At 36.5% G+C, this 20,198-nt stretch overlaps 1 protein-coding gene across 5 annotated transcripts in view; it reads left to right on the top strand.

Annotated features, from left to right (window-relative positions):
- Positions 1-20,198, top strand: part of ITPRID2 (ITPR interacting domain containing 2) — a 38,915-nt gene that overhangs the window by 14,161 nt on the left and 4,556 nt on the right. For 2 of the 5 annotated variants that reach the window (XM_060016490.1, XM_060016485.1), the window contains exons 9-16: positions 2,138-2,210; positions 5,850-5,938; positions 7,263-8,471; positions 10,898-10,975; positions 11,054-11,181; positions 11,571-11,721; positions 12,794-12,859; positions 13,764-14,225. In XM_060016490.1, the coding sequence (XP_059872473.1) occupies positions 2,138-2,210; positions 5,850-5,938; positions 7,263-8,471; positions 10,898-10,975; positions 11,054-11,181; positions 11,571-11,721; positions 12,794-12,859; positions 13,764-14,225 (2,256 nt within the window). The remainder of the gene's footprint in view (positions 1-2,137; positions 2,211-5,849; positions 5,939-7,262; positions 8,472-10,897; positions 10,976-11,053; positions 11,182-11,570; positions 11,722-12,793; positions 12,860-13,763; positions 14,226-20,198) is intronic. The other 3 variants (XM_060016486.1, XM_060016489.1, XM_060016488.1) reach the window with 3 other exon arrangements.

Genomic DNA, 20,198 nt, shown 5'->3' with positions numbered 1-20,198 from the left:
TTGGTTTACTGGGTTGTTTTGGGTTTTTTTTTTGTAATTTTTATTATGAAAAGTTTCAAACTTACCCAGCGTTTAGAGAAAATAGTATAATGAACACCCATTATCCGTCACTCAATTCGGTTATCAATATTTAGCTATAGTTAATTTAATAAAAGACCAACTTGTAGCAAATGACCGGAATTCCACTGAGGATTTGAAACCATGGAATAGGAAAAATCCTGCCACATAAATCTAAGTTCTGTGTTTGCATTATAATTTTCTGTGGTGCACCCCATCTTGAATTTGACGGCTTTCCTCTGCACAACTGTAGCCAATAATGAAACCTAATAAGCTATGAAATTCAACCATTAACACTAGCAAGTCTATTTCTGTCTTCAGCAAGTGATTGATGATTTTGCTGAGTAAGTAGGAGGAAGGATCCTAACTTTAGTAACTTTATTAGTAAAATATGATCCTGTCAGCTCATTTTTAAGGGTCCTGTTCTTCTTTTCTTTCAGTAAATTATGGAGTTTGTAGTAGAGGGAGACAGGGAGTGTTTTTTGTTTTTTTATTGTCCATGGAGTAGCAGCATCTTGAAGGATAATATACTGAGGATACATATTCATTAAAGTCATGTTACCTTGTGACTAATTTTATAAATCTAAAGAATAGAATATGTGATAATTCTGCATTTAAAAATGAGAGATCATAATCTTTTGCTTAAGCTGAGATTCCTAGAATAAAATTAAAGAGACATTTAGATTTCTGTTATACTTTTTTTGGTCTGTTTGATATTTGGTTTACAGAAAACTCTTTGAAGTAGGCTAGTCCTGAATAGAGGCTAATAATAGACCTCCTGTTGACTACAAAGAGAAAATGCATTTTGTTTCTTTGCACACAAAACAATAGTTTTCCTCTTGAACTTATGTCTGCTGCTTTGAAGAATATGATTTTTCAATAAAAACAAAGATAGTAGAAACCATTTTATATATGATTTATAGGTGATGGTTTTAAATGACCAGTACGCGTTCAGTTTTCAAAAGATACATAAACTTGGATTCACGTTCAACTATGTAGAACAAAGATATCACAAATCAGAGCAATTTCTAAATTGGGTAATATCTTTAACCTTTGAAGTTTTTTCTCATGTTGGCTATTCCACTTTTACTCCTATGGAATCTTTCTTACTCTAGAATGGAGTCATAGCTCAAAACTGCGAGGGTTCAATCTAAAACCTGTTTGCTATTTGCTCTCCAGCTTGTTCAAGGCTGAAAGCCCAAATGTTTGGCTAGTTTGCCCACTTTACTAGGATGTTATTTATTATTTTAAGTACTAATCATTATAGGGTAAAGAGTGGGGCGTTAGTAGCATACCCCCGCAAATATTTACTCTTAGTATAGGGTTAGTTATGTTAGGATAGATAGAGTATTTGGGGAGTGAGTGTGATGAGTAAAGAATCTGGAAATTCCTAAATTATGTAGTTGTTTAGGTAGGAAAAAAAAGACAGCATAAAAGGACAACTTCTGTGGGTTTGGTATCTTTTTGAGCATAATTTTCAGGGAGGATTTATGGCTAAGATCTTTCAACATTTTAGTCCTATAATGAAACCTGCTTTTCTACCTACAACTCCCAAGTTATGTCTTAAAAGAACATTTGTGTCAGGACAAAGCAGTCTTCCACATGAGTGGTTTTTGATACCTGAAAATTTGTGGACTTTTATAAGATTTTGCAGTGGGAGCATGATTGCCATTTTTCAAGATACAAGACTTGTAATTGCTTCAAGTGTGTGCCAGTGTGCTGCAGTGAGTGTATCAGTATTTCTCCTGGGATTGACCTTACACTTTGAAGTTTAACATTTAGAGAAGAACTTTTAATTTTGGATCTGTTTTTCATTTAATGGTAACTTTTTTTAATGAAGTAGTTTACACATGTAGTTATTTTTCGTTGCTAGCTATAAGCTTGCAATCCTGTTGTTAACTGAAAAATAGATCGTAAAATTGAGATGTGGGACATTATAGCGATTTTGAGATAGGATGCACTTTTTAAATATATAAAGCATTGGTACCTTCTTAGGTTGGTTGTTTAGTAAATGACTATTAAGAGGTGTTCTTCTTTGCCATAGTTTCTTAAGTTTTAACTACTTAAAACTCTTCTTTAGGTTCAAAGTACAGAGGGAGAAGCTCCTCATGTTCCAACCACTTACCAGCTAGGTCTTAACAAGTCAAAAAGAGGTAAGTAAACCAGTACTTAGTAGTTCCCGAGCACATTACCAAAGCATCTTTGGGGGATTTGGAAAAGGTATTTTTTTTTAATCTATCAGTGTTTGTAGTACCTGTAAGTGTAAAAAGAAGATTAGGAACACAGCTGTGCCTGCTTCATTATGGTTTGGTTATAGAATTTTTTTTATCTTCCTGAAGACTTTTGTGCTCATAAAGTAATTTTAGTTTGCTTATCTTGTAATGACCTACTTACACAATTCTGTGTATTCTAAATATTTTTTCAGTTCTACACAAGGGCTAGATGGGAAGTGATAGAGCAACAGAGTCAGGCCTACTTTTTACATGGTTGGGATTGAAATGTACACTTGTATTATCCACCTCTGGGTTTTTATTATTTAAATGCGACTCCTAGGTGTAATAAATGAATGTGCCTCTGGCAGAAACCACCAGTCAGTCTCTCAGCAGTAGGTAAAGCTAGTTAAATTCAAACTGTAAATCAAAGGTCAGTGGCTCAGACATTGTTCTTCTCTTGAATTATTATTGACCAAAGAACCTTTGAATCCATTTCTTTCACTTTTAACTTACAACAGAAAAACATGTCTGATCATCTTTAAAGTCACAAAGCTTTTGAGATTTAGAGAAAAGGAGAGAGGAAGTTAAAATGACCACTGAAGGTAGGAGTGTTTATTTTTAAAACTTTACACATGCTGAACCACCCTTTTTTTTTTAAGCAAAGATTCATATGTATGTTCCTAGAATAGGAAATTACATGTTTGTTCTCTTCTGATCTCTGAAGTGACTTCATATGAGACAATTTGCATATAATTTTTCTTTTATTGCAGTATGATACTGAGAAACAAGAGCTCCACTCTCACTAGGTCATCACAGTTCTGGTCAGACACAAAATGAACTTTCCTGCTTAATTTTCTTCCCTTTGTGAGTCCATAAATTTATGTATGTGTTCCTGAGCCATAGGCAGAGTTCACAGCCATCCAGGAATCTTTGCTTTAGATAGGTAGACAAGGGATGCATTGGAAAAAGCAGCTTGCCCTGTGTAAAAAAGAGGATAAAAACAGCATAATTACTTTAAGATCTTTGAAGAGTAAGCTTCCTGTGGTGGGAAAGATGGAATGTGGTTTTTATTCACATCTGGGTTTCTTCCTCTTATCTATGTAGGAGCACTTATTTCTAGTGGCATAAGTAAAAATGGTAACATTTTTTTTGAATCACATCTTTATAAAGTAACAGTAAAATGGTTTTGTGCGTGTGCATGAGAGAGAGGGAGTGAGAACAGTACAGTGTTTTAGTCATTTTTTGAAAGTAGCCTATCGAATTTTGATAATGTGATATGCAAATATCTTAAATTAATCATAGTGGCAGACTTAGAATCACTGGTATAATATATTCATTTCACAAAGTTAGTAAAAATGCATACAGTGCATGTATAAAAATACTTCACACTTTAGTAATAGAACTTTTGAAGTTACAGTGATCTTAATCTCAAATCCAGTCCTGGGATTTACATACTGAAGAAGAGAGGTTTAGTGACTCAACTCATGTCACAAGCTAACATTCAGTAGGTATATTAAGAGCAGTCCAACATTTTTCTAATTACTGAAGACATTCAATATTCTCTTTAGTCTAGCAGAGTATATGGGTGTCCTGTTTACGTTTCTCTGCAATACTGGATAAATAGAATTTCCACATCTGTTTTGTTCTCACTTTAATGTTTGCTCTAACTTCCTAGTTTTTAATTAGAAATAATGTCTTATCTCTTCAGTTAGGACAGAGGTCTATTTCTTTTTAATTGTACCTTTTTCTTTGGTGAACTGTGTTTTTTGTGAAACTGAAACATCTGACTAAAGAACCTCAGTTGTGATTTATAGTTTACAAAACAGTTTCACTTATGTTCTACTTAGTTTCTGAAGTAACCCTGTGAGGTAGAATGATTATCCCACTTTTTTGGAGGAGAGAAGTTATTGCTTATGATGATAAAGCCGAAACTTGAACCCAGGCTTCCTTGTTCTTTTCCACTGCCTCACACCTGCTCTGAAGCCTGAGCAGTCTACCCTCGACCTGATGTGTGTGAATTCAGGCAGGACTAACCGTGGAGAGGTGCACTCGGCACAGGCTGTAGTATGCTACGGATAAAACAGATCTTAGCAGAGAGAACCTGAACGGAGCTGGTCAGGGCTTCCTGGGCTCTTTTGCAACTGCCCTTTGCCCAAGCAGATGGGGCAGTTTCACTTCTAAATCCTTTAAGAAACTGTTTAATTCTGTTGTTGCTTTAAGGAGATAGTTATCATTGATTCATTCAGCAAACATTTTTTATTGTTGGCTTGGTCTAGGTACTTGGGATACAAAGAAGAATAAATAATGTTCCTGTCTTCAGAACGCTGACAATCTAGTTTTTTTAAAAAAAAGACATGCAAACACATAATTATGGTGATGACTCCTATGACATGTTAATCATCTTCTCAAATAATAAAATGCATAATCAGTACCTATGGTAACAGCTTATTCCAATTCACTTTCACAATTATTACAATTTACCTAGATTTATCAAGGATATGGATCAATTCCATATATTTCATTATGCAGTTTTGTTAATTTCAAAACAACATTACAGAATTATTTTAAATTTTTAATGGGAAAAAAATTATTCTGTTTCATGTTGCTCCAGATTGAACCTAAGGTTATTATAATATTTTTCAAAGTCAGGCAACCTGTAATTAATTTTGGATTTTATTGAAACATATTATTAAGTACTTTCTATCATTCAAGTCTTAAATGAATGTGGACTTGGTAAACACACTTTATTTAGCTTGTTGCTTTTTAAGTTCTGTGGAACTTGACTATCTCATGAAGTGTCTCCCTCAGTAAATGTAATAGCTGTAAAGTCTCCCCCACTGTGGTACTTGTAGTGTGGTTGGGCATGTGATCAGGCCAGCTGTGTTCAGTTGGTCATTTTAGTTACTTAAAAAAAAAATTTTCTAGGTTATACTAACCAGGAATTAGAGTTTTGAGGCCAAAAAATAAGCAAGTTTATTGTAAAATTAACAATATTACCTACTAGTTGAACCTATGTGATTGAGTTTCATTCAGTTGTTAAGAAATAACTTTCATAACTTACAAATGTTTGCATCATTTGAAACATCAGAGACATGTAAGTACTCTTGTGTACAACTTATTTAATTTGTTGGCCTTAATTGTATTTTTATTTTCTTATTAGTGAAGGTAATAGAAGTTTTTACACACTACATTTAAACTTCTGATTTCACCTACTACGTGTCTTCACATATTTACATAATGAAAATGGTTTACTTTGGGACTTTATTTTTATTAGAGCCATTTTTCATTTCAGGCTCTTGTCCTCCAAGGATAAGACATTAATTGGATTTACCAAAAAATACATTATAATTAGAGCTTAATTAGCAACTGAACACTGAGGATTTCTGATCTGATTCAGTTTTGTTTGAATTCAAGTTACTTCCTATGCTTTGAAGCCACAATTTTGCATAAGTGATGTATACTTTTCTATGAAAGAATCACTGTTGTGTATCATATATCTTTTGGGAATCATATATCTGTAATACTGTACTCATTGAAGTCTTATTTAGCAGTTTTGTATAACTAAATTTCTTTTGGTAGATCAACTATTACGTACTGCAAGTCAGCACTCTGATAGCAGTGGTTTTGCTGAAGATTCGACAGACTGCCTCTCCCTTAATCATCTTCAGGTAAAATTTCCTATTGTAGTAGGCACTGTGATTAACTTCTGTATATTTAGGTGGTTTTTCACTGGCTGTATATTTCAAGACCATCTGTGTAATCTTTATTTTTCAAATGACGATAAGACTAAAATTCTAGGATACAGATGTTATCTGAGCATTTGACTGCAAATTTTAGGTTTCACTAATTCTTCATTTCTCTCTGAGAAACAACAAAAAAAGCTTCTCCTTTATTTTTGCACCACCAGTAAACAGAGTATTTTAATCCTTAACCTATTCTATTATTTAAAAAATTTTTTTCCCGTCATTGTGTTTCAGTATTTTACAATAATTATTTAATAACTAAAACTGTGGATCCATAGCTTGCTGAATATTATCTGACTGTTATGCTATAGTGTGTTAGATAACCCAGAAAATAGCCACATCTTTATCCCCATCGAGCTTATAGTTTATGTGTGCAGTACACAGAATGTACATGAAAAGTGTTTAAAACATCTGTAAGGAAATTTTAAAGAAAATTGGAATAAGAGAAAAAGAGAACCTAAAAAAGCCCTTTAGAAACATAGCATTTAAGGAGTAAGTTTCTAAGGAAACTCAGAATAATCCAGCAGGCATAAAAATTGGGAGATGGAGGAGAAACTTTTAAAAGGAAAGCTATGGCCAGTGGAGTGAAAAGGTGAGAATTTGTTTATTCTGAAATTGAGTAGTTGAGCAAATAGTTCTGATGTATTAAATGATGCAAAAGCATGAATGGAGAGTAGATCAGTGATGAAGAGAAGATATGAATGTTAACTGTTTTTTCAAATAAGAATGATAGCTTAAGAGTTATAGATCTTTTTGTCTTTTTCATACAGTAATGACTAAGGGAAAGGGCTCTAAGAGAAAGAGAGCTTGATGCAGAAAAATCTGGGATGAAACTGGAGAAATACCCTAGCCCTGGAGAGTACAGGTTGGAGGGATTAGCTTTAAAAAGAGATACAGTTTTCTTAATGGAGAGGAGGGAATGATGAGGAAAGGTATGGGGAAATTTGTAGGTGTTGGGAAAGAAGTTAAGAAATGTCTGTCCATTTTCTTTGTGTCAGTGTCATATGTTAGAAGAAAAGGAGTGGGTATTGAAAAGGGATTTAAGGAAAATAGTAAAGATCTGGAATAATCTTTGTGAGAAAGTGGAGGGGTTGTTGATCAGGGGCACTGAAAGCAGTTTAGAACAGCACCAGAGCCAAAACCAAGGTGGGAGACCCCAAAAGTATAGAAGCATCGTATCAGTTTGGTATTTTGTTAATGCTACTACTTATTTGAATTCTCCATCCTTCTACCTGTTTTCTTTTCACAGGTTCACGAGTCCTTGCAAGCCATGGGGAGTAGTGCTGATAGTTGTGACAGTGAGACAACAGTCACATCATTTGGTGAAGACCTTGTCACACCAACAGCACAAGACCAGCCTTATTTTAATGAATCAGAAGAGGAGTCTCTTACCTGTCCTCAGATGGGAAGAGAGAAGGCAGCAACAATTGCTGACAAACGGTCAGATGGCCAGGATTTCCCCCAGTGCGAGACTGTTGAGAATACAGGACATCAACAGTCCACCTGTAGTGCAGGGGATCACGTTACTGAAATTACTGAAAGGAAAGAGGTTGTGTCTCCAGCACAGCCAGTGGAACTACTGAGGGAAGCAAGTGCTGAAAGTGATGTGGATAAAAGCAGTGAATGTGAATTTGCCCAGTATACCACCCACCATATTCTTAAATCATTGGCTTCTATTGAAGCTAAATGCAATGAGAAGGGTGCTGAAAATACAACTGGGCCTCCCTCTTCTGTGGACAGAGTTAATACAGCTTTGCAAAGAGCGCAAATGAAGGTTTGCACTCTGTCTAATCAAAGAGTGGGGCGTAGCTTGATAAAGTCAAAAGATCTGTTAAAACAGAGGTACTTGTTTGCAAAAGCTGGTTATCCTCTAAGAAGGTCTCAGTCTTTACCAACCACCTTGCTGAGCCCAGTAAGGGTTGTATCCTCTGTCAATGTTCGGTTATCCCCTGGAAAAGAGACCAGATGCAGTCCACCTTCCTTCACTTACAAGTACACACCAGAAGAGGAACAGAAATTAGAAAGAGAGGCGATTGAGCATGATGGTCAGTCTTTAGTTAAGTCCACCATTTTCATCTCTCCATCATTTGTGAAGAAAGAAGCCGCCGCCCAGAGTGAGGTGAACCGGTTGGAGGAGTGCCATCAGCAAAGGACTCCGGCCTGTTCGCTGTATGCTCCGGCACCTGTATCTCAGTCCACCTGCTCCCTTCACTCTGTCCCCTCCGAGTGGCAGGAAGGGCCCCTGTGTGAGCACATGAGAACTCTGAGCACTCACAGCATTCCCAACATATCAGGCACCACCTGTAGTGCCTTCACTTCCCCTCTCGGGTGTCCTTACTCACATAGACATGCTGCCTACCCTCACCGAGTGTGCTCTGTGAACCCTCCTTCTGCCATCGAAATGCAGTTGCGAAGAGTGTTGCATGATATTAGAAACTCACTGCAGAATCTTTCACAGGTATGAGAAAAAGTTTATCCTTCTTACCTTTTTTTTTCTTTTATTGGTCTGAGTACCTCTTAATTTTCAGGGAAGCTGGGACCCATCAGGCCTGAGCTACCTCAGCCTCATTTTCCTGCATGCCTCAGCTTATCTGTACCTGCCCCCTCCCAGCGTCTTCCCTCCTAGCTCAAGGGAACAGCTGTAACTAATTCTGAACAAGGTGAATTTCTCTGCTCACAATCTCCCTCCTTTCTAGAGAAGAGATTTTGCTCATTAGGTCTCCTCCCTTCTTTAGCCTGTCCTGCACTGTCGTTGTCTTAGTCAAGTTGTCTCTGTTATTAAAAGAACTTCCCTCTCAAGTACCGTCTGTCCTTTTCTTTTCCATCTGACAGTGTTCACCACCTCTTCTTTCTAAGTTTTCCTCCCCTTGGCTTCTGTGTCGCCGTATGTTCTCCTGGTTCCACTCGTTGCTCTCTGACTAAGCTTTCCCTTCATCTGCTGACTCCTGATGCTGGTCGCCTGGCACAGAATTAGTCTGCTTCCACTGAGTTAAAAGGCTGGGACCACCCCAGAAGAGAAAAAATCAGGTAAAGTGTGAATTTGAATAAAAACGGTCTATGTGTCTTGTCACTTTTAAAGTCATCGCTCTCAGATTTGTTAGTGGGCTGGAAATAATTTCCAAAATAAGCTTTGAAAAGAAGTAAATTGTCTCTTGGTTTGCCTCTCACGTTTCCTTTAGTTTTTAAATTAATTAACTTATTCATTTATTTATTTTTGGCTGCGTTGGGTCTTCATTGCTGCGTGCGGGCTTTCTCTAGTTGCGGCAAGAGGGGGCTACTCTTCGTCGTAGTGCATGGGCTTCTTGTGTTGCGGAGCATGGGTTCTAGGCGCTTGGGCTTCAGTAGTTGTGATGTGTGGGCTCAGTAATTGTGGCTCGTGGGATCTAGAGCGCAGGCTTGGTAGTTGTGGCACACGGGCTTAATTGCTTCGCGGCATGTGGGATCTTCCTGGACCAGGGCTCGAACCCGTGTCCTCTGCATTGGCAGGCGGATTCTTAACCACTGCACCACCAGGGAAGCCCTACATTTCCTTTCTAAATCTCTTTCTAAACTACTTATATTTAGACAGTTGAGGAAATGAAGAAAATGACAGTGTAATGTAATGATCGGGTTATTCAGTTAAGAGTCGAGAGGCATAGAGTGTATATAATAGATCCCTTATCATGGTGACATAGTAGACAGGAAGCCACTTGGACAGTAAAAATGAAAGTTGGAACTTTTCAAGTTATGTAGTAAAATACACCTTCTTTTAAGTATAGATTTTATCCTCATGATGATTGTCTCCTAATGATTTTCAGTCTAACCAGAAAGTGGGTGTTTCTTCTTCCTCCTTACAAAATGTAGTTCTATCTACATGTGAGACATTTAACCTTTCAGCTGCAATTATATGAAGCTGGGGATTCCCAGGGTCCTGTCCACCTGCATCCTCAAGTGCACCTGTCTAGGCCAACTTGTTCTGCTCTAAATGCGGTCTTCTCTTCAGTGTCCCATCAGTAACTCAGCTAACCCTCACACCACCCCACCTCAGTAGACAGATGCTCTTCATGACCTGGCCTCTGCCTCTCTCTCCAGGCCCATTCCCTGTGTGTGTGCTCCAGCCACACTGGACTCCATGCAAGCCTCTACACAGGCGTGTGTCCCTAGGTGTCTGTTTCTTTACACATTCTACTTTTTTTTTTTTTTTACCTGGAACACCCCGCCCTTGCCTTTCTTCACCTGACCAAGTCCCTTTTACCGTTAAGGCTCAGCTCAGGGGTCACCACTGTCGGGAACACTTAACTAATCTGGATTTTTGCTTGTTCCTATCATAGCACTCCCCATGCTGCCCCCAGCCAATATTATATATATATATTTTTTTTTACTTCTGTTTTCTCTTTTTTCTTACACTGTGAGAACACTTGAAGGCTGGAAGTGACTTTTACTTCCTTTTATCTTTTTCACTGCCTAAAATAGTGAAGCATAGTAGATACTCAGATGTCTAAGAATGAGTGTGATGATTGCTTGCTACTTTCTCCAGCCAAGTTAGTAATTTCTGTAATCTCAGAATGATATTTGCTATTGCTTCTACATTTCTGAGTTTTGTTTTTATTTTTCTGCTTTCTCAAGGCAAGAGAGAGGTCCTGTAAGACATAGGTTTGAACTATTTGTGTTCCTTTGCCTCTTTCCCGTTCTAATACACTGACTTATAACCTTCAACAGATAGGAGTAGTGGGTAGCATTGGGTACTGATTTATTTGGTTCCTGCTTATAACATGAAGTGGTTTTTGTTTTTTGCCTCAAAGAGAAAAATATGTAGACCCCAAATTCTGCCTTTTTAATACCTTAGATAATTTGGAAGCAGTCACTTTAACATTGATTCCTAATCATACTTCCACTCTTTTGAAGCACCCTGTGATGAGAGGGCCTGATCTTGCTGCTGCTCCCTATAGTACTCAGAAGTCATCTGTTCTACCTCTTTATGAAGTAAGTTCTTACTTAAATCTCTGTGTTACAAAATAATTTGTGTGATTTAGAAGTTAATGCTGTTGTATTGTATTTTAGAATACTTTTCAGGAGCTCCAAGTAATGAGGCGGAGCCTGAATTTGTTTAGAACGCAAATGATGGATTTAGAATTGGCAGTGCTGCGTCAGCAAACCATGGTTTATCATCATATGACTGAGGACGAAAGGTAAAAGTTCATTGGACTCAAAATATTTTTCTTTCTAAAAAGCATTGTTAACTTTTTTTTTGAAGCTGGGTTTTATTTCTACTGTTGTGTACCCTTTATGTAGTCTGTGAACCAGTATAAATAAAATTGGGCATAGTGTTCTGCTAGGTAAACTTCTCTGCCTTTGGTGGATTGAGGAAGATAGTGGTTGCAATCTGTTTTTATTGTTTGGGATATTTGTAATCGAGGAGAGAGGAAGAAAAACCAGTTCTCCCAGTGGTTATACCTATTGCAGTCGCTGTTGTGCTAATTTATAGAACTTGGAGTTCAGTGCCTTCTGAAAGCTTGTGAGAGAGTTGTGAACACTGAATCTCCAAACTGCTTTTTTCAAACTTTGTGCCTACTGATAGATATGAAGTTGATCAGCTCCAGAGCTTGAGAAATTCAGTCCGAATGGAACTTCAGGACCTGGAGATGCAGCTGGAGGAGCGTCTGCTGGGGCTGGAGGAGCAGCTTCACGCTGTGAGTGTGCCTTCGCCCTTCCGCTCCTCAGCACTCATGGTACGCTACCTTGGGTTGTGCATAGGTTTTTCACTCAGGACTTGTTTATAATGTTCCACACAATTTAGGACAGATGTCTCAATTTAAAAACACTTATTTTAATGGCATTAGAGACATGCAGAGTTTTTAAGGAGCCTTTCCCACAAATCAGTGGAATGTGCAAGTTGTAATTATTTTCTTAAATGTTTAGTATATTTAGAAATACATTGAAAAATCATAATTTTTAATAATAGAAAATAAGGAGCAATACAAAAGTTTAGGGATTTTAAAGGGAAAATGATAGTGGGTTAACATATGACTGATATAGATGTTAATCATTGCATGTAACTGTGAAGAACACAGATATATGTAATATATATATTTCACTTAGACTTCTTTTCCCCCTTTCTTGCCTTTGAAAAAAAAAACTGTTTCCTTTAAACATTCCCTTTATTTTGGATTCTTTTCCATTCTTTATGTTTTTTAAGGAATCAAATGATATCTTCGTAAAAGCAGAGAAACATGTATTCAACCAAGAGAATAGAAAGAAACACTGTTTCTCTTTATTTTGTACCACTGTTCTTACTCCTAAGGTTCCTTTCCATGCAATTTGAACTCCAACAGTTGTATTCTTATTTTTGCCAAAATCTTTCAGTCGTAGAATATACTGTTTTGAAATGTTGAAATACTGAATTTTCTCTGTTAATCGAACAACATACCTGATTTTGTTAAAAATAAATGCATGAATACACACACATATATATGCACACATATGGAGTAGAATAAGAATGTGTGTGTGTATACACATATATATGTATAGCATAGACTGAGAATATCCTGTATTGTCAATGAATATCTTTTTCCATAAAAGGCTTTGATCCATTATTCTGAGAAATGTGTGTTGGTGAGAGCAGAGAATCAGAACATCTTCTATACAAACTTCAGTCACAGTAACACATTTTATAGGATCCTGTGACAGTTTAGACTGACCTTTGTGACATAAAGGACTGCTTCAGAGCAATAATTAGTTCATTATAAAACACTTGCGATTTGAAAAAATACACACACACACAAATTGTTCTTACTTTTTCAGGGAATGTGTGGCAGTAGAAGCGCTGATAACTTGTCATGCCCTTCTCCATTGAATGTAATGGAACCAGTAAGCCTCTTTCCTTTTAAATCACTGGGGAAGGGAATGATATAATATTTCATAAACACACAGTTTTCCTAATGTAGATGAATTTTTTTTAAAATACAGAATTTGGTAAGTTAGTTAAATTGATTAGAAGTGACTCGGGCACTTCTGAAAGTCCACCGCCATCTTTGGCCACTGAAGAGCCAGTTAATTGCAAAAGTGATTTATCTTTGCGGTCTAAAGGAAATAATGCATCATATAAAGTAATTCATGCTCCAGGAAATGTGCTTTCACAGTCTGATTCCAGGTCCTTTTGGTAATTGGATCTGTAAGATGACTACTTTTTGAACAAAAGTATGATTTTTATTATTTTTTAAGCAAGTCAGTTTATTTGGGGGGCATTATGAGTAGCTATTTTATTTTTTACAAGTTACTCTTCTTTTTATTTTTTTTCACGATATGCGGGCCTCTCACCGTTGTGGCCTCTCCCGTTGCGGAGCACAGGCTCCAGACGCGCAGGCCCAGCGGCCATGGCTCATGGGCCCAGCCGCTCCGCGGCATGTGGGATCCTCCCGGACTGGGGCACAAACCCGTGTCTCCTGCGTTGGCAGGCGGACTCTCAACCACTGCGCCACCAGGGAAGCCCAAGTTACTCTTCTTGATAAGTAATTTGGACCCCTGTGTGGGACCAAGTAAAATTTCATCCAGCTATAGTTTAGTTACACATTTCATGGCTTGATCTCTGTGAATTTAAATTTTCCTTGCTATTTTTGCAAATGAAATTGAGTAGTAACTAAATAAATGCATTAGAATCATGTCTTTACAAGTTAACTGATTTGGGGCAGTAATCACACCTAGGATTTTAATCTTCTTTTAACTACCAATCTTAATTTCAAGAGAGAAGAATTACAATTTTTCTCATCTCCAGGTCACTGAACTGATGCGGGAACAGTCATATCTGAAGTCTGAATTGGGCCTGGGCCTTGGAGAAATGGGATTTGAAATTCCTCCTGGAGAAAGCTTAGAATCTGTTTTCTCCCAAGCAACATCAGAGTCATCTTCTGTTTGTTCTGGTCCCTCTCATGCCAATAGAACTGGAGTACCTTCTAGTGACTCAGTGGGCAGACCCAAAACCCATCTGGTACCAAGCAAGAAAGTATTCCGAGCGTCGGTGGCCTTAACACCAACTGCTCCTTCTAGAACAGGCTCTGTGCAGACACCTCCAGATATGGAAAGTTCTGAGGAAGTTTTTGCAGCTGAAGAAGCCTCAGAGGCTGTAGGACCTAAATCTGAAGTGGAGAAAGAGCATGGAAGAATCTCATTATTGCCAGCTGCTGAGGAAATGCATAAAAATGTGGAGCAAGATGAGTTACAGCAAGTCATAAGGGAGGTGAGTAAAATCTACGCTTAGTTTATTTGGAGTAGGTTTTGTTTGAACATTATTTATAAGCTATTCCTTTGATTCACTGTATTCAGTAATTTTCCCATTGATCCAATTTGTGTCTATTAAGTATCTATGAAGAAGGCATATGTAGGGTTCAAATAAGTGAACACATGACAAACTCTCTAGATCTCTGTTTCCACCTTTGTAAAATTAGGGATTATAATTTAGATCTCTTCCAGGATTAAAAGCTGTCATTTAATAATGTCAATTGACATAAAAAAATGGTGTTGAGATTTTAAGAAGTAAAAAAAATTTGAGCTGTTTGGCTTAGTGGGTGGAGAAATGTGGAAATTATGTAAGTTGTTCAAAGATAGATAGAAATACAAAATGAAAAGAAGGTTTACCCTGTGTGATTAGCAGTATGCAGACCTGAAATATTTAACCATAGTTGTAGGTTACAAAAAAGACTGCAGAAACTTAGGAGGATTAGTAATCAAGGGCAAACATTAATTGAGAAAATTAGTAAAATAGTTGCTTTTGGCACTAGGATCAGGTGGTAAGGAATAGTATGTATGTCATTTAAAAAGGGAGACTGCTATAGATACATGTTTATGATGACTTTTTTTTCCTTTTCTTCTCAAATCACATTGTGTCTTTGGGTGCAAAATCCAATAGAGTGCATGGAATAAAAATTACACATGTTGAATTTATTTTTTTCATTCTGTTCCCTGTATTAAGAGTAACTCTAAGGAAGAACCATAATTACTCATAATTCTTTCCAAATGAGATACTAAAATCCATGATAAAAAAGGATCATTCATTCTTTCCAATAGTTGAAAAGAAGAATATCCTATAAGTTTAAAAAAAAAAAAGTTTATAAGTATCTTAATGAGTGCCTGCTCTGTAAGGGTAAAAGAAAGATATGAGACATGAATCCTTAAGCTTAAAATCCAGTAGGAAGGTAAATAAGACTAACTAACTCAGGAAACAATTGAAAAATCATACAGAAATCATTTGGTATAATGTATTGAGAACTAAGAATTTAGAACTGGAAAAAATCAAACTGAGCCAGAGAAATAATTAGTGTCAGTGACTCCCTCTTTTTAATCTGTGTATTTCCAATAAATTCAGTAAACGTGAACTTAACATATTTTTAGAATTAACTCATGAATAGCATAAAACAAATTTTTAGTGGTTATAGGTCAATAATGGTGGCAACAGACCAAAATATTCCTTCAAATGGGCCATTGATCCTCTGGGTCCAAAGATTAGTTCATGTGTATTAGTTGCCACTATTTATAGCTGCATGATAGTAGCTTGAGAAGTATACTGAAAATACTCAGTTTTGTTATATAGTATGATATATGCATTCCTAAAAATCGTTGTGCTATGCAAATTTGTATAATAAAAACACAGAGCTTATGGGGAAAATAGTATTAGAAGCATAACACTCAAAACTTGTGACATGTTTTTAAAAAGGTAAAAACCTAATAAAAACAGTAACACTATTTTATAAATGTTAAATGGTTAAGAAATACATAAATACTGCAATAATGTGACACTTTACCTTGAAAAAGACCTGAAACTTGCTTGTGGAATTGGACTTTGGAAGGGTTGCAGCTTGTGAGTTATTGTGGAGTGGTGGAGGAGGGTGACATGAAGTCCAGCAGAAAGTTTTAATGCCAGATGCAGATAGGTGCGCTTCATAACACAGTGAACTGACATAGCTGGTAGGTGTTTAATGTTTGTACAGTTTAGGTAATCTGTTCCCTGGTTCAACTGACATTCAGACAAATTCACATTTACAAAACAAGCATTCTAGCAGATGAGACTGCATGTATGTAATTTCTTTTCATGACATGAATTACCAACTTAAAAGGTCTTAATTCTATAAATTTATTTGTCCTACAAATGTAATTACTTTTGTAGGTTGATTGTGGCTGGCAGATATTTAGCAGGGTCTGTACATCTACCTTGCTCAGTTAGTTAGGTGTGACTGATTATAATTCATTCTTATTTATGTGTTTCACATCAAAGATCAATTTTTCAGTAGAATTGAGTTTTACTCAAAAAATTATTTTTCTCCACAATATATATGTTAACTGAGGAAATAAGTTTTAAGGTACTCTCCCCCCGCCCAGAAATGTGATATTTTTGTTCCCTTTAGCTTGTTTTGGTTTGAAAATTTTCCTTGGAAACTGGACTTTATGTACTCATTTAGCACAAATACTCCCTTAATGCACACTTGAATCCTCATTTTTAAAGTTGTTAATGGATGGCCTGATATGTGCTGTAAGTAATTTCCTGGGTGTAAAGCATCCCTAAGCCAGAACATTGATTTTTTTGGCTGATAGAAAATAGCGTACATGTAGAAAAGTTGGTTGTTTCCATCATAATGTGGTGGTGCTAGAGAATTAATCGTTTATAAGAACATCCCATCAAATATGGAAGATTTTATAATTTGAAGACTGATATGCAAGGCAAATGTTTGAAGAATTTTTCAGAATTTGTTATTAAACCTGTTAACTAGAAACTCCCTAATTCAGAATTTGGCATAGTTTGGACAAACTTTGGCTTAGTATCGACCCTTTTAACTGTCTACAAAGAAGGACTTTTAGCAAGCAAAATACGTAGTAGATCAAACAAGGCATAAGAAGGAATACTTAAAAAAAAAAAAAAATACAGACTAATATCACTGATGAACAGAGATGCAAAAATCCTCAACAAAATACTAGCAAACAAACAGCACATTAAAAGGATCATACACCATGATCAAGGGGGGTTTATCCCAGGAATGCAGGGATTCTTCAGTATATGGAAATCAGTCATCAATGTGATACACCATATTAACGATTGAAGGAGAAAAACCATATGATCATCTCAATAGATGCAGAAAAAGCTTTTGACAAAATTCAACATGGATTTATGATAAAAACTCTCCAGAAAGTGGGCATAGAGGGAACCTACCTCAACATAATAAAGGCCATATATGACAAACCCACAGCAAACATGATTCTCAATGGAGAAAAACTGAAACCATTTCCTCTAAGATCAGGAACAAGACAAGGATGTCCACTCTCACCACTATTATTCAACATAGTTTTGGTAGTTTTAGCCACAGCAAGCAGAGAATAAAAGAAATAAAAGGAATCCAAATTGGAAAAAAAGAAGTAAAGCTGTCACTTTTTGCAGATGACATGATACTATACATAGAGAATCCTAAAGATGCTACCAGAAAACTACTAGAGCTAATCAATGAACTTGGTAAAGTAGCAGGATACAAAATTAATGCACAGAAATCTCTTGCATTCCTGTACACTAATGATGAAAAATCTGAAAGAGAAATTAAGGAAACACTCCCATTTACCATTGCAACAAAAAGAATAAAATACCTAGGAATAAACCTACCTAAGGAGACGAAAGACCTGTATGCAGAAAACTATAAGACACTGATGAAAGTAATTAAAGATGATACAAATAGATGGAGAGATATACTGTGTTCTTGGATTGGAAGAATCAACATTGTGAAAATGACTCTACTACCCAAAGCAATCTACAGATTCAGTGCATTCTCTATCAAACTACCATTGGCATTTTTCACAGAACTAGAACAAAAAATTTCACAATCTGTATGGAAACACAAAAGACCCCAAATAGCCAAAGCAATCTTTTGAAACAAAAATGGAACTGGAGAAATCGGGCTCCCTGACTTCAGACTATACTACAAAGCTACAGTAATCAAGACAGTATGGTACTGGCACAAAAACAGAAATATAGATCAATGCAACAGCATAGAAAGCCCAGAGATAAACCCACGAACATATGGTCACCTTATCTTTGATAAAGGAGGCAAGAATACACAATGGAGAAAAGACAGCCTCTTCAATAAGTGGTGCTGGAAAAACTGGACAGCTACATATAAAAGAATGAAATTAGAACACTCCCTAATACCATACACAAAAATAAACTCAAAATGGGTTAAAGACCTAAATGTAAGGCCAGACACTATCAAACTCTTAGAGGAAAACATAGGAAGAACACTCTATCACATAAATCACAGCAAGATCCTTTTTGACCCAGCTCCTAGAGAAATGGAAATAAAAATAAACAAATGGGACCTAATGAAACTTCAAAGCCTTTGCACGGCAAAGGAAACCATAAACAAGACGAAAAGACAACCCTCAGAATGGGAGAAAATATTTGCAAATGAAGCAACTGACAAAGGATTAATCTCCAAAATTTCCAAGCAGCTCATGCAGCTCAATATCAGGAACACAAACAAACCAATCCAAAAATGGGCAGAAGACCTAAATAGACATTTCTCCAGAGAAGATATACAGATGGCCAACAAACACATGAAAGAATGCTCAACATCATTAATCATTAGAGAAATGCAAATCAAAACTACAATGAGATATCATCTCACACCAGTCAGAATGGCCATCATCAAAAAATCTACAAACAATAAATGCTGGAGAGGGTGTGGAGCAAAGGGAACCCTCATACACTGTTGGTGGGAATGTAAATTGATACAGCCACTATGGAGAACAGTATGGAGGGTCCTTAAAAATCTAAAAATAGAATTACCATATGACCCAGCAATCCCACTACTGGGCATATATCCTGAGAAAACCATAATTCAAAGAGTCATGTACCACAATGTTCATTGCAGCTCTATTTAGCCAGGACATGGAAGCAACCTAAGTGTCCATCGACAGATGAATGGATAAAGAAGATGTGGCACATACATACAATGAAATATTACTCAGCCATAAAAAGAAATGAAACTGAGTTATTTGTAGTGATGTGTATGGACCTAGAGTCTGTCATACAGAGTGAAGTTAGTCAGAAAGAGAAATACAAATACCGTATGCTAACACGTATATATGGAATCTAAAAAAAAAAAAAATTGGTCATGAAGAACCTAGGGGCAAGACAGGAATAAAGACACAGACCTACTAGAGAATGGACTTGAGGACACGGGGAGGGGGATGGGTAAGCTGGGACAAAGTGAGAGTGGTAGTGTCTATATGGACATATATACACTACCAAATGTAAAATAGCTAGCTAGTGGGAAGCAGTCGCATAGCACAGGGAGATCAGCTCGGTGCTATGTGACCAGCTAGAAGGGTGGGATAGGGAGGGTGGGAGGGAGGGAGATAGATGAGGGAAGAGATATGGGGATATATGTATATGTATATGTATAACTGGTTCACTTTGTTATAAAGCAGAAACTAACACACCATTGTAAAGCAATTATACTCCAATTAAAATGTTTAAAAAAATAAATAAGTATAGCATCAGAGAACCAGGTTAAAAAAAAAGGAATACTGATGTCCTTAAGAAAATACACTGTTCTGAAGCAGTTTAAAAGCATGTGTTAATAGATAAGTTACTCTAATGCCATTTACAATTTAAACAAATAATTTGGGTTATCATCTTAGCTCAATTACAATGGTGTTCTGTTAAACTTTGTTTACAAAATATTTAAAATTCAGATTAGTCTTGATTCTGTTCATTTAAAATTGGTAATCTTTTTACTTAAATATACATGGTACTGAATTCCAATTTTTTTTAAGCTTATTGTATCAGCTACCAAGAAAATTAGATTGTCTTCCCAGTAAATTCCCAGTAAATTATGGGTCTCTAACCCCATTAACAAAGCTACTATTCATGAAGAAAAGATTTAAGCTTGGGTTGAACAGTTTTGTAGGTGAGGATTAAACATGTTTGGCAGACACTTTCAGGGAAGTTTTCTTATTGCAGTCTTGGATGCATGAAACGATGTCTATCAGGCCTTTGTTTCCATTATTTCACCATATGTGAACTTTTTTAAAAGAATCCTTTCATTATTTATAATGTGTTAATGCAGTAGTTTAATGCAGTAGAATTCTTTTGAAGGAACACACTGGAAGTTCTTGCAAATATTCAATACACTCATTTAATAACTAAGCTTTTTGTCAGATGAAAGATACCCCA

The sequence above is a fragment of the Delphinus delphis genome, chromosome 7 (assembly GCF_949987515.2).
Source record: "Delphinus delphis chromosome 7, mDelDel1.2, whole genome shotgun sequence".
NCBI classification, from domain to species: Eukaryota; Metazoa; Chordata; class Mammalia; order Artiodactyla; family Delphinidae; genus Delphinus; species Delphinus delphis.
This window is presented reverse-complemented; position numbering and strand designations above follow the sequence as displayed.